Raw genomic sequence first — 21,164 nt, forward strand, 5'->3', positions numbered from 1 at the left:
CTATACTCAATGTTACTTTCAACATCTTTTCACCAGCGTCTGCCTCACCAGAAGAAAAGCTAGCTCAGGTGAGCAGAATAACCTTGAACACAGTCTGCTAAAAGCCCTAAAGGGGTTCATTACAAGAGATTGGGCAACCCTGAGTCACATAAAAGTTATTTGACCTGATGATTGTGATGGTGGTATCAGGTAAATCTGCAATGCTTATTATAATGAAAATAAAATTTTAGTCAAATGTCAGTCTGCTAAGTGTGTAATTTTCTTATGTTAAAATACTTTCTCCTATCCCGGATTAATATGCAAATACAACTGGGTTGACAAGTGGGTTATTGGTTATTTTCCCTTTTTTTTGGTGACGCAGAAATGACACACTTCAGCTTGAAAATGTGGGGGTAGAAAGTTATTCTGTAATGAATTCTTCTGTTTTGGCATCTTATATTAGTTTTTATTAAATGTGAGCCAAAATCATCACAATTAAAAGAACCAAACACTTAAACTACTTCTGTGTGCATTGAATTTATTTAATACACAAGTTTCACAATTTGAGTTGAATTACTGAAATAAATTAACTTTTCCACAACATTTTAATTTATTGAGTTGAACCTGTATTGTGTTTAAAGTTTAGGCTACATTTAAAATGTAAAATGTTCACTTAATATTACCTTTTTTAACTGTTGTAAAATGTGATGTCACATTTGCCCGATATTGAGGGAAACTTGCATTGTTGTTCATATTTTAAACATGAAAACATTAACTCGCACACTTTGTGTGTCTGTATAGAGTTTAAACAAAAAAATAATCTCAATGTATAGGCCTTGTCAATATTTGCTCTTCATGCCATTAAGTGAAGATCTACTTTAAAGATACATTGAACAGCAGCGCGATTTGCTAAAGCAGCATATTCAGTGGGCATCTTATCTATCACATGCACGCTGCTTGTGTGGATGCATCAGTTTTAACCGCAAAAGATGAGGTAAGCTGATTCGATATCATGTATTTGACCATTTATGGCACTCCCATTTTACCCTTCACCTCACATAACCTAGCCTGGGTGCCAGCCCGAACCCCACCCACAACATTTTTGCCTAGAATATGAGTATGACGCATAGACAGTATAAGAAATGGACACAGCGACCCCATTGGAACTCAATTGAGACAAGTGAAGCCCATTTTTAGCGATTTTTAGCACTTCCGTTTCTGACGTGCAGACTCAAAGTAAGCTTGATGACGTCAGCAACCTGTCTGACAGATGTAAATCTTCTAGTAGCTGTGCGTGCAAACTGCCATCGTTAATCTTGCAGAGAGGCGAGCTTGAGCGGGGAGTTCTTTGGCGTGAGTGAGCAGGAGTAAGTATTCTGTTTAATTATTTTGTATAGTATTTTAAAATGTAACGCCAGGGCTTGTATCTATGGGCTTCTCTCTTGACGTCTCCCTGATTGCCTGCCAGCTTCTCCTCCTGTCTGTACGATAATTTCTCTACTGTGCGACAGAGAGTCGAGTGGTTATGACGCAATCGTTAGCCTATTTTTACAAAAACTGTTTCTACGGGGCCATAATGTAACATAGAAGGTAATGGAGCCCTTTATACATTGTCGTGTATCTTTAGAAATAAATAATGGACAAATGGAGTCTTTAAACGCCTCAGATGTAAAGTTATAAAAATGAATGGGAGTCAATGGGATGCTAACGCAAGTGAATTTCTGCTACAAGATGGCGGCACGCGGCCATCTTCAACTTCCGGTGAAACCGGACCAGGTACCTTCCCGCCTGGTATGACGAAGTCAGACTACATATAACCCCCAGCATGGCAAGCCATTTTAACATTTAATCCATAAACCACACTATCTAATTTAACATTACTACATTTAATCTATAAACTGTACTAGTATCTTTCTACATGTTACTAGTACTAGTACTTATTTTTTAGTATCTTTCCATTAAGTACTAGTACTTATTCATTATGTACTAGTGCTTATTCTTTAGCTACTAGTGTTTATTCTTTAGTTACAAGTGTCTTTTGTAAAGTTACTAGTACTTATTCATTAGATACTAGTACTTAATCATTAGATACTAGTACTTATTCCAATAGTGACTAGTATTTAATTAAACTAGTCGTGTTAATAAAAAATAGAACTAGTACTTTTTTTTTTAGTTACTAGTAACTTTTTAGACCAGAGATATCCTGAAATTAATAGATACTAGTACTTTTTAAATTTGCATTTCTGCCCAGTATGGTAATTGTATGTTGAATATTAATGACCCAGCAACATATGGGAGAGAGATTAAACTGGAAACTGAAACAAGGAGATGGATGTACTTTTTTTTAGAAAACCAAATAGAAAAGAAACAATTATTTGTACACAAGCACATAGAAAACATATTTTTGTCAGTTTTTTAACTGTATTATTTTTTGCATATACAGTCATGCCCAAAAATATGGACACCCTTGGTAAATATGATCAAAGAAGGCTTTGAAATTTTATCTGCATTGTTAATCCTTTTGATCGTTTATTTTAAAAAATCACAAAAATCTAACCTTTCATTGGATAGTAAGAATTTAAAATGGGGGGAAATAGCATTATGCAATAAATGTTTTTTATTCTCTGTAATACACATTGGCCACAATTAAGGATACCTCTAGAGATTCTTATGAGTAAAATAACTGAAGTATATCCCCATTCATATTCACAATTTTGAGCACTCCAGCATGATTATAAACATTAAATTATCCAGCCATTGCTTCCTGTTTCACAGAAATATAAATAGAGGGGAAAACAAAGCCCAATGCCCTTAATCATCCATCAAAATGAGAAAAAACAAAGAATATATTTCTGATGTGCAGCAAAAGATAATTGAGCTTCACAAATTAGAAAGTGACTTTAACAAAAGATCTAGAGCAGTGAAAATTCCCATTTCCACCATCAGGGCAATAATTAAGAATTTACAATCGAATTACGAATCTGCCTGAAAGAGGACGTGTGTCTATATCGTCCTAATGCATGGTGAGAAGGAGAGTTTGAATGGCTAAAGACTCTCCAACGATCACAGCTGGAGAATTGCAGAAAATAGTTGAGTCTCGGGTTCAGAAAACCTTAAAAAAAAAATTGTCAAACACCACCTACATCTCCACATGTTGTTTAGGAGGGTTTCAAGAAACATTCTCCTAACAAATGGAACTTCAAATGGGACTGGCTTCTATGATCAGATGAAACAAAAAAATGAGCTTTTTAGCAGCAAACACTCAAGAAGGGTTTGGTGAAAACTATGGAGCGAATTTTGTGCCATAATTAAACAAACAAATCCAGCATTTTGCAAACAAACTCGATCGGCTTTGTAAAGGAAAACTCGACTCGCAAACAAACAAATCGATCAAATACAAAATATAAGTTCCTCTTACAAAACAGTAGATGGCACTAAACTAGGGGATTACCCAGTTATTATTACAGTTTAAAAAAATATATACATTTTTTATAGGGAAAGATACCCTTGAAAATACAATATGGGTTTATATTTTAGTTTGATTCTGTCAACTCTCTTTGTCTGAGTTGCAAGGTGTCAGGTCCAGTGTTGGGAAGGTTACTTTGGAAATGTTATAGGTTTCAGATTACAAATTACCTTATTTAAAGTGTTATATTGCTTTCACTTCACTTAAGGGCCTGAAGATCACGAGCATCCAGTATGGTCTTCTGGCCTTGACCCTTACGCACAGAGATTGTTCCAGATTCTGTGAATCTTTGGATGATATTATGCACTGTAGATGATAACTTCAAACTCTTTGCAATTTTTCTCTGAGAAACTCCTTTCTGATATTGCTCCACTGTTTTTCACAGCAGCATTGGGGGAATTGGTGATCCTCTGCCCATCTTGACTTCTGAGAGACACTGCCACTCTGAGAGGCTCTTTTTATACCCAATCATGTTGCCAATTGACCTAATAAGTTGCAAATTGGTCCTCCAGCTGTTCCTTATATGTACATTTAACTTTTCCGGCCTCTTATTGCTACCTTTCCCACGTTTTTTGGAATGTAATTGACAGACTGAAGTAGTTTAAGTCTGGTTCTTTTAATTGTGATGATTTTGTCACATACACCTAAAATGCTTCGAGGGTGAGTAGAAGATGGACGAATTTTCATGAACTTACTCTTTAAGGTTCAAAGTTAAACGGCTCAGATGGATGGCCTGCCAGGCCTTCCAACTGAAAAATACGTCCCAAAAAGGAATCTGTGCCAGGCAGAAAGACCTAAGCTGTCTCGTCCCTGCATGAAATGGAAAACCAGAGGGTGACATCCCACTGAAACACCTCTATGGGTAATGCCCAGCAGATATGGCAGCCACATTAAGTGGGTAATGGACTGGGTCCAGATTGTGTCCACTTAAGGGCATACAGCATCTCGTGGAGGGAGCCCTACAATTAAGAATAGTGTCCATAATATCAAGAGCAAAAATGTTTTCAGGAAGGCATAAAGATTGGTCCTGGGTCATTCTTAGGCTACAGCATCTACACCCAGAGTTGACGGAGGAGGCAAGGAAAACAGAGCGGGCAATGCGCATGCTCTAAGGAAACAAATCCACTTCCTCTTGACAAGAAACTCTGCTACAGTATATGAGGGTGCAATCTCCTTTCTATGGTCTCCAAACTCTGTCTCAAGAGTAAATCCACTCCTGAGTTCGGGTGAACTGGGACATGAACCGCTCTGAATGACAGGAACTTGGTCTGCGTCCAAATAAGAACATGCCTCACCAACCTGCACAGGGGGCGAGAGTTTAATTCTCTTTGACAATACATGTATGAGACCACAGCCATGTTGTCAGTCTTTGACCTAATGTGACAACCACTCAATAGGGTAAGAACTGTTTGAGTGTCAGAAATGCTGCTCCAAACAGTTTTTGTGATTGAGCTAATATCAGCCAATTGTCAAGGTAACTAAAAACTCAGACACCCCGGAGCCACAACAGGGGCAGAGATGCATTCTTTCACCTTAGTTCAAGGTCAGTTCAAATGGAAGAATGCAGTATTGGCAGGCTTTATTCAAAAAGTAATCCTGAGGAACTTCCTGTGTCTCTGTTCAGATAGAGATTAAATTCTGCAGCAGCATTTTGAAATTGCTTACTCCAAGCTCAATGTTAGGTGACGCAAATCCAAATCAGTGTTTGAGGAACTGAAGCACTAAATGAGTTCATTCGCCAAGGATATTTTGGTACATTTCAAGTCGCAAATGAGTTGACTGAATTATTAAACCATTCATTGAATGATTTGGACGAAGCACTAAAATTACTAATAAACGGGGTCATATGATGTTGCTAAAAATATCATTATTTTGTGTATTTGGTGTAATGAAATGTGCAGTTTAAGGTAAAAAAAAAAAAAAACAATTTCCACATAATGTACATTATTATTTCTCCTCTATGCCCCGCCTTTCTGAAACCTTTTTTTTCCAAAGCTCATAGTTCTAAAAAGCGAGGTGTGCTCTGATTGGCCAGCTATCCAGTGCGTTGTGATTGGCCGAATGTTTCATGTGTCTGACTGAAAGCACTTTATGGGTCTTAGGTGTCTGATTTCTTTTGTCATTCATCAGAGAGAGCCTGGAATCCCGCTGTGGGAAAGAAAAACTCAAATAAATGGATGAATGGCTGTCAAAGTTATTGTAGAGCTAGAACATGAAACCAATTAATTTTAAATGGCCTGTGACCAATTAATGTAAAATTTTTTGGTCAGAAGTGCACCCTCTTGTGACCATTGTGTGCTCCTAAATCCATATCTTATGCAAAATAATTTCTGACAAATAACAATTTTAATGGTGATCGATCATCGAACAGGTTAAAATAATTGTTAGAATAAAATAAAAAAAGACAATATGAATAAATGAAAAAGCATAAGATATTGACATGTCATGTTGAACTAATTTAAACACTTTCTGTGTCATGACACATGCTAATTATAATATATCCTCATAACTAGGGCTGCTCCGATCACGATCAGCCGATGGTTAATGCGCATCTCGTCAGTAAAGCCGGTTCTGTAATAAGCGGTAAATTCCCTCAGGTGCCGTGATTTCACATAGAGCAGCTGTTACTACACAGAGCCGTTGTTAACTGAGAAGATGCGCAAATAAACGCTGAAAATGAACGTGGATTTGCGCAGCTTCTCAGTTAACAACGGCTCTGTGTAGTAACAGCTGCTCTATGTGAAATCACGCACCTGAGGGAATTTACCGCTGATTAGAGAACCGGCTTTACTGACGAGATGCGCATTAATGATCGGCCGATCGTGATCGGAGCAGCCCTACTCATAACGCATTAAGTATGCAAGGCCTATGCAGTTAAAATAGTTTTGCCATTTATGTGCTTTTAAAGTGTAATTTCGAAAAAAAAACATTAGTATAAAAGAAAATGAGCAGGTGCACAAGGCAGGAAGCGACACAAGAAGATCAGGAAAAATATCAATATAGAGGTACAAATCAAAAGTTAACGACTGTGTATTAGCCCGTGATGTTTATGTAGTATTTTGAAATATACTTTTTAGAACATCTTAACTGACTACACTGAAAATGTTTTTGCTTGAGTTAACTGCTTATTTTCTTTCAAATAAATTTAAGCTTTTGTAATGTTGTTTTAATGTTCAGTTACATAACTGCTTGATTTTAATTCATCAAAAAGTGTCTAAATGTCTTTTGAAAAATGCTAATTAGGCTCACTAGCTAGCAAGCTGGTTAATATGTACAAAGAAATTACAAAATGTTGCCTTTATTTAGCTACCTTTGTTGTCTTGCCTAAGGCACCAACAGAGCCTGGGGCCCTGAGGCTGAGGCGTTTTCATTTGGGACACGATCAAAACGCTAAAAAGCGTCACCTAGTGGACAAATTAGGCAAAGAACACTATGTACCAGATGTTTATACTTAAAGCCGTGAAACCTTAGTTTTGTATACTTTATCAAAAAGTTTTAAATTGATTATTTGGTATAGCTAGTAAAGGAAAGTCAGCCAACAATATTTATCATACATTTTCATCCATGATTCACATATTTTACATGTTTACCCCCCCCCTTTTTGTTGTTTTACAGTTATTACATATTTTATATTTTGAAATGTGTTCTACATTAATTCTTTAAACAGTAATTATAAAAACAAAAGCTAATTCAAAATATTAGTAACAGTAAAATAGTAATATTTAAAAAGAAATGCCAAATGCATATACAAAATAAAATGAAAATAATAATTCTCATACTTCTATTTCTGACACTACTATTAATTTAAAATCTGGAAAATAAAATGCACCCTTAGTACTTTTTCATAAATGAAAACAAACTGCAAAATAGATCAAAACAGGAAACAAAGTAAACAGGGCAAAGCTCATGGAGTCATCATAATATCAGCATATTATGATGACTCCATGAGCTTTGCCCCGTCTGCTGTTTAGAATAAGAGGAGCAGATAGCTTTAGCAGCTGCACACCTGTTACACTCAGAGAACCGACTCCTTCCTTCCGAAATCACACAGTGCATGCTGGAGGTTATGAAGATGATGAGCATTCAGGTCTGGCTCCAGTCTGCTGACGTGCTTCTCTCTCTGCTGCTGGACTCTCTGGAGAAAACCGATTATATGGAGGACTGGGATCTGTGTCTGAGGTTACTGGAGCATCTGAGTTTGGATCTGATCGCTCAGGTGCAGTGTTTGCTGGAGGACCGCGCCGTGTGCCTTCAGTTTCTGGGCTCGTTGTGGGCTCTCCACCTGGGCCTTTCTGAACATCTAGACCTTCCCATCTAGAAGTCACTTCTACAAACCAGCAGAGGATTATTTCCAGAAGATTTCACTGCAGCAAAGTCTTTTTACGGTCTCTGATATCATCATACTAAGCTCAACAACATATATAAAAAAGAAAGCTTCATTTGCTGTGCATTTTTGATTATCATTGATTTGTGAAGTCAAAGATCAAATTAAGAAAATTAGCTTTGGACCCCTCAACTCTATATAATCTGAATATTCATAACGCTTGTATTCAAGATAAACAGAGTAGTATGAAATAAAAATAAAGTGAAGGACCTTTAATCATCTCATGGTCACAATTTACTACACAAAATTGTAAAAAGAACAAAACAATTTTAATAAATAAATACTAGGTTAATATATATATTAACTTAGAATTTATTTATTAAAATTGTTTTGTTCTTTTTACAATTTTTATATATGTTGTTGAGCTGAGTATGATGATATAAGAGACCGTAAAAAGACTTTGCTGCAGTGAAATCTTCTGGAAAATAATCCTCTGCTGATTTGTAGAAGTGATTTCTAGATGAGAAGGTCTAGATGTTTAATCAATAACTGATTAAAAGATCAGAAGATAATGTCCCATTTTGGATATTCAGCTCAGTGTATTCAGTGCTTTAACCCAGAGGTATACAGGCCTGATCCTGCATGATCATCAGCACCAAACCTGCACCTGTCTGTCATTTTCAGATAAACCTCCTTGGTTTGGTGGTTCAGGCGCTAGCTTTCACTGAATTTATGGATTCACAACAATTATTCTGTTGTATTCCAGATCCATTGACATGCATAGTTATTATGTCTTAGCTTATTAAAGGCCAGTTATAAATTATATCATCACTCTGTCACGGTTGGTAAACCGTGATCTCTGGGTGTTTGCACTTTGTGGCGAAGTCTGTGTGTTTCGCGTCTGCAATGATTAGTTTGTGGGCGTCTCCGTTAACTGTCATCAGCAGCAGCTGTCACTCATTACTCATCCCCTATATATTGGCTTGTCTCACGTCTTGTGTTTGTGAGATCGTTGTTTAATGTCGTTTACCCTGTTTGTTGGCTTCAGTGTTGTCTGTGTTGGATGTCCGTGTTTTCCCAGAACCTCATCCACTCTACGCATTTCCACTCAGCTACAAACACTTACCTTCGGCTCTTTTCCCCTGCAGTTCCTGAGACATCCTCTCCTGCTGCCTTCTCACCGCCATCATCCGGATTCCTCACCTCCTCACCACCATCTTGGATTGTCGTCTTCCCAGCATCATTGTCCCTTCGTGTTTGTTTGTTCGTTTATTTTCATTAAAGACTGTTAACTCACATTTGTTTCCAGCCTTTCCTTCACCCCACCGTCACAGAACGATCTCACCAGTCATGGAAACAGCGAGCACCAACACCCTCACGGACTTCATGCACCACAGCGTTAAACGAATGGATCAGCAGCAGGAGAGCATCTCGAACACCGGACGCGCTGTCCAAGCACTGGTGGCACAGGTGTCCGAGCTCACCCAGCAGATCCATCAGCTCACATCTCCCACTGCGCCCATCGCACCACCTGCGCCGCCCGTCCCCCGGGAGACCCCCCAGGATCCCTTCCGGCCAAAGCCGTGACTTCCGGCGCCTGAAAACTATTCTGGTGAGCCAGCATTTTGCAGAACTTTCTTAACCAATTGTTCAATGCATTTTGCTCTACAGCCCCGCAGTTTCGCCATCCTCTCCTGCTGCCTTCTCACTGCCATCATCCGGATTCCTCACCTCCTCACCACCATCTTGGATTGTCGTCTTCCCAGCATCATTGTCCCTTCGTGTTTGTTTGTTCGTTTATTTTCATTAAAGACTGTTAACTCACATTTGTTTCCAGCCTTTCCTTCACCCCACCGTCACAGAATGATCTCACCAGTCATGGAAACAGCGAGCACCAACACCCTCACGGACTTCATGCACCACAGCGTTAAACGAATGGATCAGCAGCAGGAGAGCATCTCGAACACCGGACGCGCTGTCCAAGCACTGGTGGCACAGGTGTCCGAGCTCACCCAGCAGATCCATCAGCTCACATCTCCCACTGCGCCCATCGCACCACCTGCGCCGCCCGTCCCCCGGGAGACCCCCCAGGATCCCTTCCGGCCAAAGCCGTGACTTCCGGCGCCTGAAAACTATTCTGGTGAGCCAGCATTTTGCAGAACTTTCTTAACCAATTGTTCAATGCATTTTGCTCTACAGCCCCGCAGTTTCGCCACCGAGGAATCAAAGGTAGCGTTCACCCTCACGTTACTGTCGGGCAAGGCCGCCCTATGGGGGACGGCGGTGTGGGAGAACCAACATCCGTGTTGTGCCTTGTTCCACACCCTCTCAGAGGAAATGAGAAGGGTATTCGCTATCGGGTGGGATCTCCGCTGGGAAGTCCTCAACTACATCATCGACCCTCCTTCCGGTGAAACTGCGGTGGAGGAATCAATCTCATGAATGTCACGCCCTTCTGGACTTCACTTGCACATCACTTGAACATTCCTGTCCTTCCTGTGTCTCTCCCCATCCATGTCACCGCACTCAAAGGCCAGGAACTGCCTCACGTCCCTCACCATACTGAACCCATCACACTGCTCACGTCTGGAAACCATCGCGAAACCATATCCTTTTTTCTCATGGACTCCCCTGTTGCTCCCATTGTGTTAGGTCACCCCTGGTTAACCAAACATAATCCACGAGTGGAATGGGGTTCAAACACTGTCACATTGTGGAGTGAAAGTTGTCATGAGTCTTGTCTGGTTTCTGCTTGTCCTGTTGTCCCTGTTTCTGTCTTTCAGAAGGAGAACATGGTCTTGCCAAACGTGCCCGCAGAGTATCTGGACCTGAAGGAAGTGTTCAGTAAGTCCCGTGCTGCTTCTCTTCCTCCGCATCGTCCCTACGACTGTGCCATAGATTTAGTGTCAGGTAAGTCTCCGCCTAAGGGCAAGTTATACTCTCTGTCTATTCCTGAGAGGGAGGCCATGGAGAAATACATTTCTGGTTCCTTAGCCTCTGGGCTTTTTTGTGGGTAAGAAGGATGGTTCTCTGCGACCTTGCATTGATTTCCGAGAGCTGAACAACATCACGATAAAGAACACCTATCCTTTACCACTCATGTCTTCAGCTTTCGAGAGGTTGCAGGGAGCATCCATATTCACAAAACTGGATTTACGTAATGCTTATCATTTGGTCCGCATCAGGAAGGGGGATGAATGGAGAACCGCCTTTAATACCCCTAGAGGGCACTTTGAATACTTGGTGATGCCGTTCGGGCTCTCCAACTTGCCCGGGGTTTTCCAAGCGCTCGTTAATGACGTGTTGAGAGATATGGTAGATCAGTTTATATATGTTTACCTGGATGACATACTGATTTTTTCTTCATCTCTCCAGGAACACGTTCAATACGTCAGACGAGTGCTCCAAAGGTTACTTGAGAATGGGCTTTTTGTCAAGGTGGAGAAATGCGTAATCCATGTACAGTCTGTTCTCTTCCTAGTATATATTGTCTCATCCGAGGGAATACGTATGGACCCTGACAAGGTTAAGGCTGTGATAGACTGGCCATCCCCAGATTCCCGTAAGGCCCTACAGCGGTTTCTGGGGTTCGCGAATTTCTATCGGCGTTTCATTCGCAATTTCAGCCAACTAGCCTCACCTCTGACAGCCTTGACCTCCCCCAGTACTCCGTTCAGGTGGCTAACCTCAAGAGCAGCTTCGTTTCAGCTCCCATCCTTGTGGCCCCTGATCCCACACGGCAGTTCGTGGTGGAGGTCGACGCGTCAGAGGTGGGGGTAGGAGCAGTGTTGTCCCAACGTGCTGCTTCGGACGATAAGGTACATCCTTGCGTGTTTTTCTCTCATCGACTATCTCCTGCTGAACGTAATTATGACATTGGCAATAGAGAGTTGTTGGCCGTCAAATTAGCATTAGAGGAGTGGCGTCACTGGCTGGAAGGTTCAGGGGTTCCTTTTATTGTTTGGACCGATCATAAGAATTTAGAGTACATTAGAACTGCCAAGAGACTCAATTCCAGGCAGGCTCGGTGGGCACTTTTTTTCGGTCGTTTTGAGTTTACTTTATCGTACCGCCCGGGTTCCAAGAATGTCAAACCCGACTCTTTATCACGTCTTTTTGATCCCTCCGCCCGCCCGGTGACTCCCGAGTGAATTTTACCTGAGAAGTTAGTGGTCTCAGCACTCGTATGGGAGGTCGAGTCGAAGGTCAAGACGGCCTTACAAGGGGTAACACCTCCGTCCGGTTGTCCACCGAACTGTTTATTTGTGCCGGAGGAGTTAAGGTCCGAGGTTGTCCAGTGGGGTCATTGTTCTAATGTAGCTTGTCACCCAGGGATAAGTAGAACTAATGGGTTGGTTAGACAACGATTCTGGTGGCCACGTATGGCTCGTGACGCCCGCGATTTTGCTTTTGCTTGTTCAGTTTGCGCCAGTGGTAAGTCATCTAACCGACCTCCTGATGGGCTTCTTCAACCGCTGTCTTTCCCTTCGAGACCCTGGTCCCACATCGCTCTAGATTTTGTTACCGCCCTCCCGCCCTCTAATGGCATGACGGTCGTTTTGACCGTAGTGGACCGGTCCTCGAAGGTGGCACATTTCATTCTCTTGCCCAAATTACCTACAGCCAAGGAGACAGCCGGTTACTGTCCTAGATCACGTCTTTCGGCTTCATGGCCTCCCGGTAGACGTGGTTTCTGACAGGGGATCTCAGTTCATATCCAAATTTTGGAAAGAGTTTTGCAAATTGCTAGGAGCGTCAGTTTATCTTGTCTACGGGTTATCATCCCAAAGTAACGGACAGTCTGAGTGAGCCAACAAAGATTTAGAGAGGACGTTGCGATGTTTGGTCTCCAAGAATCCTTCTTCCTGGAGTCAACAACTCTCTATGGTGGAGTACGCCCACAATTATTTGCCAGTCACAGCTACGGGCCTTTCTCCGTTTCAGTGTAGTGTAGGGTACCAGCCACCAGTCTTTCCCAGTCTGGAATCTGAAGTCGCGGTTCCCTCCGCTTACGCGTTTGTCCAGAGGTGCCACCGCACCTGGACCAGAGCCCGCGAGACTCTGCTCCAGATGAGGGAGCGCACTAAGGCTAAGGCCGATTGCCACCAGTCAAAGCCTCCCGTTTACGTCGTTGGTCAAAAGGTGTGGCTTTCTACTAGTAACAATCCTCTGCGTTCCGTTTCTAATAAATTAGCTCCCAAATTTATTGGCCCGTTTACTATCACCAAGATCATTAGTCAGGTGACAGTCCGCCTCAAACTACCTCCTGCATACAAGAGGATACACCCCGCCTTTCATGTATCCAAAATTAAACCCGTGTTTTATGCACGTATTAATCCGCCTACTCCGGTTCCCCCGCCGCCGCGTCTCGTAGATGGGGAACCGACTTATTCGGTAAATCGTATTCTGGACTCGAGACGGAGGGGATGAGGATTCCAGTACCTGGTGGACTGGGAACGTTACGGTCCAGAGGAGAGGAGTTGGGTACCTGCTAGGGACATATTGGATCACTCCCTTATTGATGACTACAATCAGCAGGTAGGCCCTTCTGGGAACTCCAAGAGGAGTTCTTAGAGGGGGGGGGTACTGTCACGGATGGTAAACCGTGATCTCTGGGTGTTTGCACTTTGTGGTGAAGTCTGTGTGTTTCGCGTCTGCAATGATTAGTTTGTGGGCGTCTCCGTTAACTGTCATCAGCAGCAGCTGTCACCATTACTCATCCCCTATATATTGGCTTGTCTCACGTCTTGTGTTTGTGAGATTGTTGTTTAATGTCATTTACCCTGTTTGTCGGCTTCAGTGTTGTCTGCGTTGGATGTCCGTGTTTTCCCAGAACCTCATCCACTCTACGCACTTCCACTCAGCTACAAACACTTACCTTCGGCTCTATTCCCCACAGTTCCTGTGCCATCCTCTCCTGCTGCCTTCTCACCGCCATCATCCGGATTCCTCACCTCCTCACCACCATCTTCCCAGCATCATTGTCCCTACGTGTTTATTTATTTTCATTAAAGACTGTTAACTCGCATTTGTTTCCAGCTTTTCCTTCAGCCCACCGTCACACAGTCAAAAGCAAAAGCACTTACTGTGGAAATACTAAATACTATGTACAGACAAATAACTGACTCAAAAAATAAATAAAAGTAATAAGTAGAATATATATATATATATATATATGTGTGTGTGTGTGTGTATATATATATATATATATATATATATACACTGTATATATAATCAAGTAAAATCACCAGTTAGCTGGTTAAACAGCATCATAACCATACTGCTGATTACTACGAATGCACTTAGATAACTAACTGGATACCATCTCTACTTACATTAAGGCAACTATAAATCTGACTGTGAATAATATAAATTATTTATTTGAAAAAGTTACATTTTGAAATTAATTTATTTTGAAACAACTTGAAAAGACAAATTTTCTTTCACTCCTAAAGAATATGAACCTCTGTCTTTAGAAGTGTTTCATCATAAATTATTGTACTTCAAATGACCTTTACTGGGCGTGGACTGAAGAGCAGGAAATCAGTTGATCGTCAGTAAGAAGAGCAGAAGAGAGGAAACCAAAGACAGAGAAATTTGACAGACACCAGGCACGATCAGGTAATTATGATTGTTGTATAGTTATAAACAATAAATATCATTTTTTTTACAGCTATACTTTACAGAACAAAATGAACATTCTGTTGAAAATCAAACAGTGGTTCCCCCTGACTTCCATAGTAGGAAAATAAATACTATGAAAGCCAATGGGAACCACCAACTGTTTGATTACAAGCCATCTTCAAAATATCTTATTTTATGTTCAACATAAGAAAGTAACTCATACAGGGTCGATACAACATGAGGGTGAGTAGCTAAATAATGACAGAATTTTCATTTTTGTGTGCACTTTAAGCTATTACTTTGCCAGAAAACTCTGCCCGGCTCACACTGTGCGATTTTGGTTGCGAAGTTCCAAATTTTCCATCAAAATGCGCTAATCAGCAACTGCTAATTATTAGCGACACATCATAGCGTGTTGAGCATTCTTACTGTGAATCGAAACTGACTGTTCAGTGGAGCTCCGCAGCTGCCAGCAGGATGTGGCTGTACCTGACGTCACAGGGGATAAAAAAACGGACGTCATAGGAGGCTGCCGCTTGCAGTATATATTTATTGTAAAAATAAATATTACATATTTATGTATAAGCATATTTATTTATAACAAATGTAAATATTTAAATAAGTATATATTAGTCAGTATCGTGTGTTATTCGATTAAAAAGTTTTGCCAATTATATTGAAGTAGAAAATTATCTTTTGGCTAAACATTAAACTCCAACTGAATATGCCACTGTAAAAAAAAGTGCCCTACGAGTCTCGTAATTTTTTTATTAATAAGGTGATAATTAAAAATAGTGTGTATATTTTAAGTAATTGTGGTTCAGTGTTGTATAGATAATATTGAGAATATTTCACTAATAAGGAAACTTAAGCAATGTTCAGGCTTGAATTGAGGATGTGAAAAAAATAAATAAATACAAAATTAAGGAAAGACTAGGCCAACCTTTTATTTTAAAAGAATTATCTGAATTAAAAACTGTAAATTAGACAAAAGAAAGAAAAATGCTACTGCCATGATCCAGTCCCCAATTAAGGTACAGTAATTGATAAAAAAATAAAAAATAAAATAAAAATATATGACCACCACCTGTAGTTGGGGGAAAGATTTAAAAAAAAAAAAGCCACAATACAGTGTATTTCCTGAAGATAATGTGGTTATCAACCTTTTTGCCCCCATGGCCCCGTATAAGGAAATATTCCAGAGCCACTTAATGAATTAATTAAAATTGTCAGCAACTTTTAGTTTTATGGTAATATTGTTAAAATAACGAGATGAGATTATTAAGTTCCAAGTCTTTCTCCTCTAAGCTCAGATCACCATTGTTTGTTCTGTTCTTAGATACAAAACATGTCTAAAACATCACCCAAAAAACAGAAGCAGACTAAAATTTCGGACATCTTTCCGAGTCCTGTAAGTAACTGTTATTTTTTTCATCCTCTTTGCTTAGCTTCTTCATTAGATTTAGACCTATTTCCAATGGTAATGTTGTTGTCTCTTTAGAAAAAAGAGATGGTCAGTGAATCTGGGAAGTCATCAGAAGACAGTGACAGTGTTCAGGTAAGGATGTGATTGTCAGCAATGTTGGCTGTAATGAAGAACACAATGATAAGGAATAGCACAGAACAGTCTTTAATCATCAATCTAACTCAGAAACTCACGTGGAGTAATAAATAAATCACAACCAAAACTAAAGACGAGATCGGACACAAAACATGAGGGTTTAAATACAGACTAAGTTCATTGACTGGAACTAATGACAGGTGAAAACTAATCAGAAATAATGGAAACTAATGATCAGTATAGTAACACGTGCAACATGGAAACAGGGAAAACCAAAATGCAAAGAAACTAAACTAAAGCCGTGTTTGCCAAAAGCATGGTAGGAAGTTCTGTCATTACTAAGAAAGTTCAGTGGAACTTACAACCTTAGTTAGCTAACGATGCTTTGGGGAAACACAGCCCTTACTGAGACAGTGATAGTGATCTTTGTTTTATAGTGTTTTAGGCCTATGAAACAGAAGCTTTAGGTAACTTGTAACAATCAGCATAACCAGAGGGTCGTCAATATTCCAAAATACAAATTCTCAAAGCCACAAATAAAGAGGAAAGCAACATGAACTAGATGACTTTAATATCTTCTGTACAACAGCAGAATAGATGGAACTGAAAAAAAAAAATTCAATAGCTTTCAGTTTCAACTGTCATAAAAAAAAAAAAGCACTGGTCAATCACAGCAAATGTTTTTATCTGATAATAGTTTCCATATTTGTTACTCACCTCGTTAATAGACCATTTGTTTGTGATTTTAGCTTTGCTGCTTTATATTGGGTCTGAAAAGCCATAACACTGATATTACTTGGCCTTTTAATGATTAAAAATGTGATAAAAAGCTGTAGAATAGTAAGCCTGTATTAACATCTCTGTTGACATTTTCTTAAGAAAAAAATGAAATATTCATTTAAGAAAGAAGTTGGAGAAGGACCTTCCAAACATCTGCAGCAGGTAGATCACGTAACCATTGATTACAAACTTCTTCAGTGGAATTAACTTGAATGTTTGTGTACATAACAAATGTTTTTTCCCCCTAATTTTAACAGGAAGCAGAAGTGAAAACACTCGATTTCCAGTATTGTTTAAATAAATCCAAGAGATATTCAGTGTCATGTAAAGCATCCTTAAATGTGCTTGAGGCTCTTAATACAAGCCATATGTTCAGGAATGAAAAAGAAAAAAACCAGAACAAGCAGAAAGAAATACTCATCCAAAGGTCGAAAGACGGTGTTCCTGGGGCAGCTGTGAAGACTGATTTTCCCTGCTGTCTTATTGAAACTAATGAGATCTTATATATAGACTTCATCCAAAAGGATGAAAATAGTTGCACAAATCAAACAACTGCAGCTCCTTTACTCAGGAAAACAACTAAGCCTGAAATGTTAGTCACCTTCCAGGTTAAAAAAGAAGGAGGACAGAAAGTGCGATGCTTACTGAAGAGCAAAGCCTTGAGGAGCAGAGTAAAATGTGTCTGTGTGTATGCATTCAAAGGAGAGAAAATCAAAAATGCTCTTAAACGTGATGGACGATTCATCGATGACATTTTCGGGAAACACTGTGCACTCTCTGAGTTTAATGATGAGTTAAAGCATGAATGGTCAAAACGTGTAGTAGAAAATATTGATGGAAAATCTTTCCAGTTAGTTGTTCTCAGTGATAAGAAGCTGCCAGACAGTCAAGATGATTTGACTCCTGTCATGACTGAACCTAATGTAGCTTCAGATGCTGATGTGGCAGAAACTGTAGGCTCAAGTCAGAATCCCATCAGCAATGAGCAAGAAAAAAAACATGATGGAAACACAGAGTCCACAAATCCTCCAACTACACAGTGTGCCGTTAAACCTATTGCAGATTCTGAAGAGATTCTGGGAATTCTGCGTGATCAGTTTCCAGTTTTACTGAAGCAATTAAAGCAGCGAGAGAATCTAAAGAGCAAATCTGATGTTCAAAAGTTCTTCAGAGCAGAATATGGTAAAAGTGTCGAGAATTTCTTGAAAGTGAAGAAAGTGAAGCAGCTCATGAAGCTCTCTGACTCAGTGTGTCAGATTCGACAGGGGGACTCTGCTTTAGGAACTGGTTTCTTGCTCTTTGACAGATACATCCTCACTAATGCTCATGTTATTACTGATGTTACAAAAGTAAACGCTGGACAGTACACAGCTGTATTTGGTTATGAAGACCTGGATTCAAAGGATAACCTGTGCATATCAGTTACACAACTCACATCTTTTTTTAAAGGAAAGGATGATAAAGGAATGCATCTTGACTATGCTCTTCTTAAACTTGATAACATTGATAAAATTGCTGACTATCCTAAATTGCTTGATTATTACTGTCCAAACGCTCCTATTAACAGAGGTCAGATCTGTATTGTGGGACATCCAGGGGAAGGGGTTAAGAAAATGGACCCCTGCTTCATCATTGAAAAAGAGAATCAACAATTAATTCATATTGTGAACGAACAGAAACAGGTCTTTCCAGCATGTGAAAACCAGATCACTTATGACTCTTGTTTCTTCAACGGATCTTCTGGCTCTCCAGTTTTTGATGTAGACTGCAATCTGATTGGCATCCACACTGGTGGCTATACAAACAAAACAGGAGATAAAATTGAGAACATCATGGAATATGGCTTTTCCATGCAGCCCATCCTGGATAACATCAGAGCACAGGCTAGAATGAAAGGTTTGCCAGATATCGTCAGTGTCATAGACGCCTACACTAATAGTGACGTTGAGATGAAAGATGCTGAAGAGTCTGATGAGCTTTGAATGAATCTATTCACACATCTGTGCTGCCGTTTCTTTTGGGGGGACTGTAAAACCTTCCAAGAGACCTAGACATCAGACTCCGATTTGTTGATGTCATTATGGGTTGTCACATTTCATATAATTTGTAGAGACGATTAAGTGGTCAGAAGTTATGTTCTGTTTCTCTTATTTTTGGTTATTGTGAGTCAAGAGTGCAGATCAGTGACAATTACGGTATTCATTTGACAAAGACCAAAGATAGTTATAGATCTTTTTTTATTATATTTTCTTTACATTTTCATTCATACTTGTGTTTTCATTGGTATTCATATACATACTCATTTGACAAATATTTTTACTTTTAATTTTTTTGTGCATGTTGTATGCTGTTTCCACATCAATCATCTTTGAATCACACAAATACACCGAAATTAACTGATTTGACAGAATCGCTGTAATGTGAGACAAGAATTCACAAATGTGTATCTTCACCAAAATAAATACATTTAGAATGACATCTTTATGAGTTTACAGCAAATAACTGCTCATCATGTATTAATGATACATTTAAATAAAACTATTTCTATGCCAAATACAGCTTTAATGTTTGTCCCACTTACATTTATTATTCCATTAGCGTGTACCCTGTCTGATGCATGTAATGGTGTTGGTGTGTGTGTTTTGATTGTTCATCATGTTGAGAAGCTTCTGAGATCTTCAGTTTGCTGGGCCTGAAAAGTCTTATGAACGTCCTGTACAGAAGACACAATCACAATCAATACAAATCACCTTCATTTGTATTTCACACAAGAAATTACAATAAAGACCCTTAAAAGGCTTGACAAGTGCATTTTTCTGTCTTGTGTTGAAACATGTTTTCTTGGAACAGAATCAAAGCCACAAAACTTGTTTTGAATGGATGTTTTAATGTCAGCAGGATGAATCTGTTTAGTGACTGGAATCATTAGATCATTCAATCAGTAAAATAATATATTTTCTATAAATGAATTCAAATTTTGTTTTCTCATCACTGAGCTCTGTTGTAGTATGTGTGATGTGTGATCATGTTATACTCACAGGGAGCAGGTACTGTGAGGATGCTTCCATCAGGTCCTGCAGAAAGGGATGCTGGGATAGCATGGAGAAAGGAATCTTCTCCTCACCTTTAAAACCCAACTCCTTAAACACCTTTAGCAGCTCCTGAACACAAAACAACACATTAAATACAGCTCCATACAGACCCTTTACACCATATACTGCTCTACAGAAACACTGATCGTCACTATTCTAAAAAAAAAATCTACTGGACACAAAGGTTTCACAAATAGACCTACATTTGTGAGACAGTTATGAGTGACTAACACACACACACACACACACACACTGATTAAATATTTTTGCCATCTTGCCATTTTAAATAAAAAGGCTTTGTATTTGTGTATATTTTTCATTAAAATGGTCCAAATGAAGTGGGGTGAAATCAGGTTGCTGGGATCTTTTTGTTTTTGGAGCAGAGCTGTTATATTCTACCTCTTTGAGTTCATCTCTGCTCCTGTGGTTTGGCTGGAAGCGGTTCAGACGTGAGGAGACGTGATCATCTCCATGATTCAGAACTCTGAGCACATCATCAACAGACACGCCAGCTTCTTCAGACTCCACCTCTTCATCAGCGTCACACTCCTCAACTCCAGCGCCCTCCATGTACGGCACAGACTACAAAACCAGAGTGAGTCTCATGAAAACACATTTCAAATATTTCACAATTCAGGTAATACATTATTTTTGTGCATTACAGTAATGAGAAGTCAATGCAGTCAATAGAATATGTCAATGCAAATCTAAAAAAAAAAAAAACCTGGATGTTCTTTCTATGATTTCTTTCTGTTAACCATGTCATACTGGGTGTACCTGTGTGAGGGGGCCGGTGTGTTTATAGTGCAGTGTGTGTTCGATCACGAGGCTGAGTGCTCTGGTGAAGCCCTGAGCCGGTTCAGGATGGCAGCAGAAATACAGCAACATGCTCAGATAGTCCAGCATCAGCAGAGATGAGTGTGTGCTCGCAAACAGACTGAAGAAAAACTACAGACAGAAACAATGGAAAAAATACATATACTGTGTGTTCATACACAGACTGTCTATTCAGAACATCTTTTGCGAAACATCATAGTTGCAGTCAAAGTTAAGGGTATTGTTAACTTAAAAGTAAACATTTGCTGAGAATTTACTCACCTCCAGGACATCCAAGATGTAGACGAGTTTGTTTCTTCACAGAAACAGGTTACATCATTACATCACTTGCTCACCAATGGATCCTTTGCAGTGAATGGGTGCTGCCAGAATGAGTTAAAAACACCCATAAGACTTGAAGTAAAAAATGCTTCGATGGATTTGTTTCTTACAAACATGCAGCATTTCTCTTTGCAAACACTGAGAGATGAGCTGTGGATTACTTGTGATGTTTTTATCAAC

The 21,164-nt window shown here is 39.7% G+C and overlaps 2 protein-coding genes and 1 long non-coding RNA gene across 4 annotated transcripts in view; 2 read left to right on the top strand and 1 right to left on the bottom strand.

Annotated features, from left to right (window-relative positions):
- LOC132140641 (serine protease FAM111A-like) lies at nucleotides 1–19,534 on the top strand. Of its 2 annotated transcripts, none has more exons than XM_059549490.1 (6): nucleotides 1–68; nucleotides 14,246–14,390; nucleotides 15,733–15,804; nucleotides 15,895–15,951; nucleotides 16,834–16,896; nucleotides 16,992–19,534. In XM_059549490.1, exons 3-6 carry the CDS (start codon nucleotides 15,742–15,744, stop codon nucleotides 18,714–18,716), a joined length of 1,908 nt encoding a protein of 635 aa, XP_059405473.1. In that variant the 5' UTR covers nucleotides 1–68; nucleotides 14,246–14,390; nucleotides 15,733–15,741; the 3' UTR covers nucleotides 18,717–19,534. The 2 variants fall into 2 exon arrangements, with proteins under 2 accessions (XP_059405473.1, XP_059405474.1); XM_059549491.1 differs by having other exon boundaries at nucleotides 15,895–15,945.
- On the top strand, nucleotides 11,503–13,682 carry LOC132140228 (uncharacterized). Its single transcript, XR_009433734.1, has 3 exons — nucleotides 11,503–11,587; nucleotides 13,144–13,307; nucleotides 13,634–13,682. It is a non-coding gene; the product is annotated as an uncharacterized LOC132140228 (long non-coding RNA).
- Nucleotides 18,957–21,164, bottom strand: part of spef2 (sperm flagellar 2) — a 17,871-nt gene continuing 15,663 nt past the window's right edge. Inside the window, exons 33-36 of the mRNA XM_059549492.1 lie at nucleotides 20,604–20,774; nucleotides 20,226–20,408; nucleotides 19,773–19,895; nucleotides 18,957–19,447 (exon numbers count right to left, since the gene is read on the bottom strand). Coding sequence (XP_059405475.1) covers nucleotides 19,388–19,447; nucleotides 19,773–19,895; nucleotides 20,226–20,408; nucleotides 20,604–20,774 — 537 coding nt within the window. The 3' untranslated portion in view covers nucleotides 18,957–19,387. The remainder of the gene's footprint in view (nucleotides 19,448–19,772; nucleotides 19,896–20,225; nucleotides 20,409–20,603; nucleotides 20,775–21,164) is intronic.

This window comes from Carassius carassius, chromosome 5, assembly GCF_963082965.1.
Source record: "Carassius carassius chromosome 5, fCarCar2.1, whole genome shotgun sequence".
Lineage (NCBI taxonomy): Eukaryota > Metazoa > Chordata > Actinopteri > Cypriniformes > Cyprinidae > Carassius > Carassius carassius.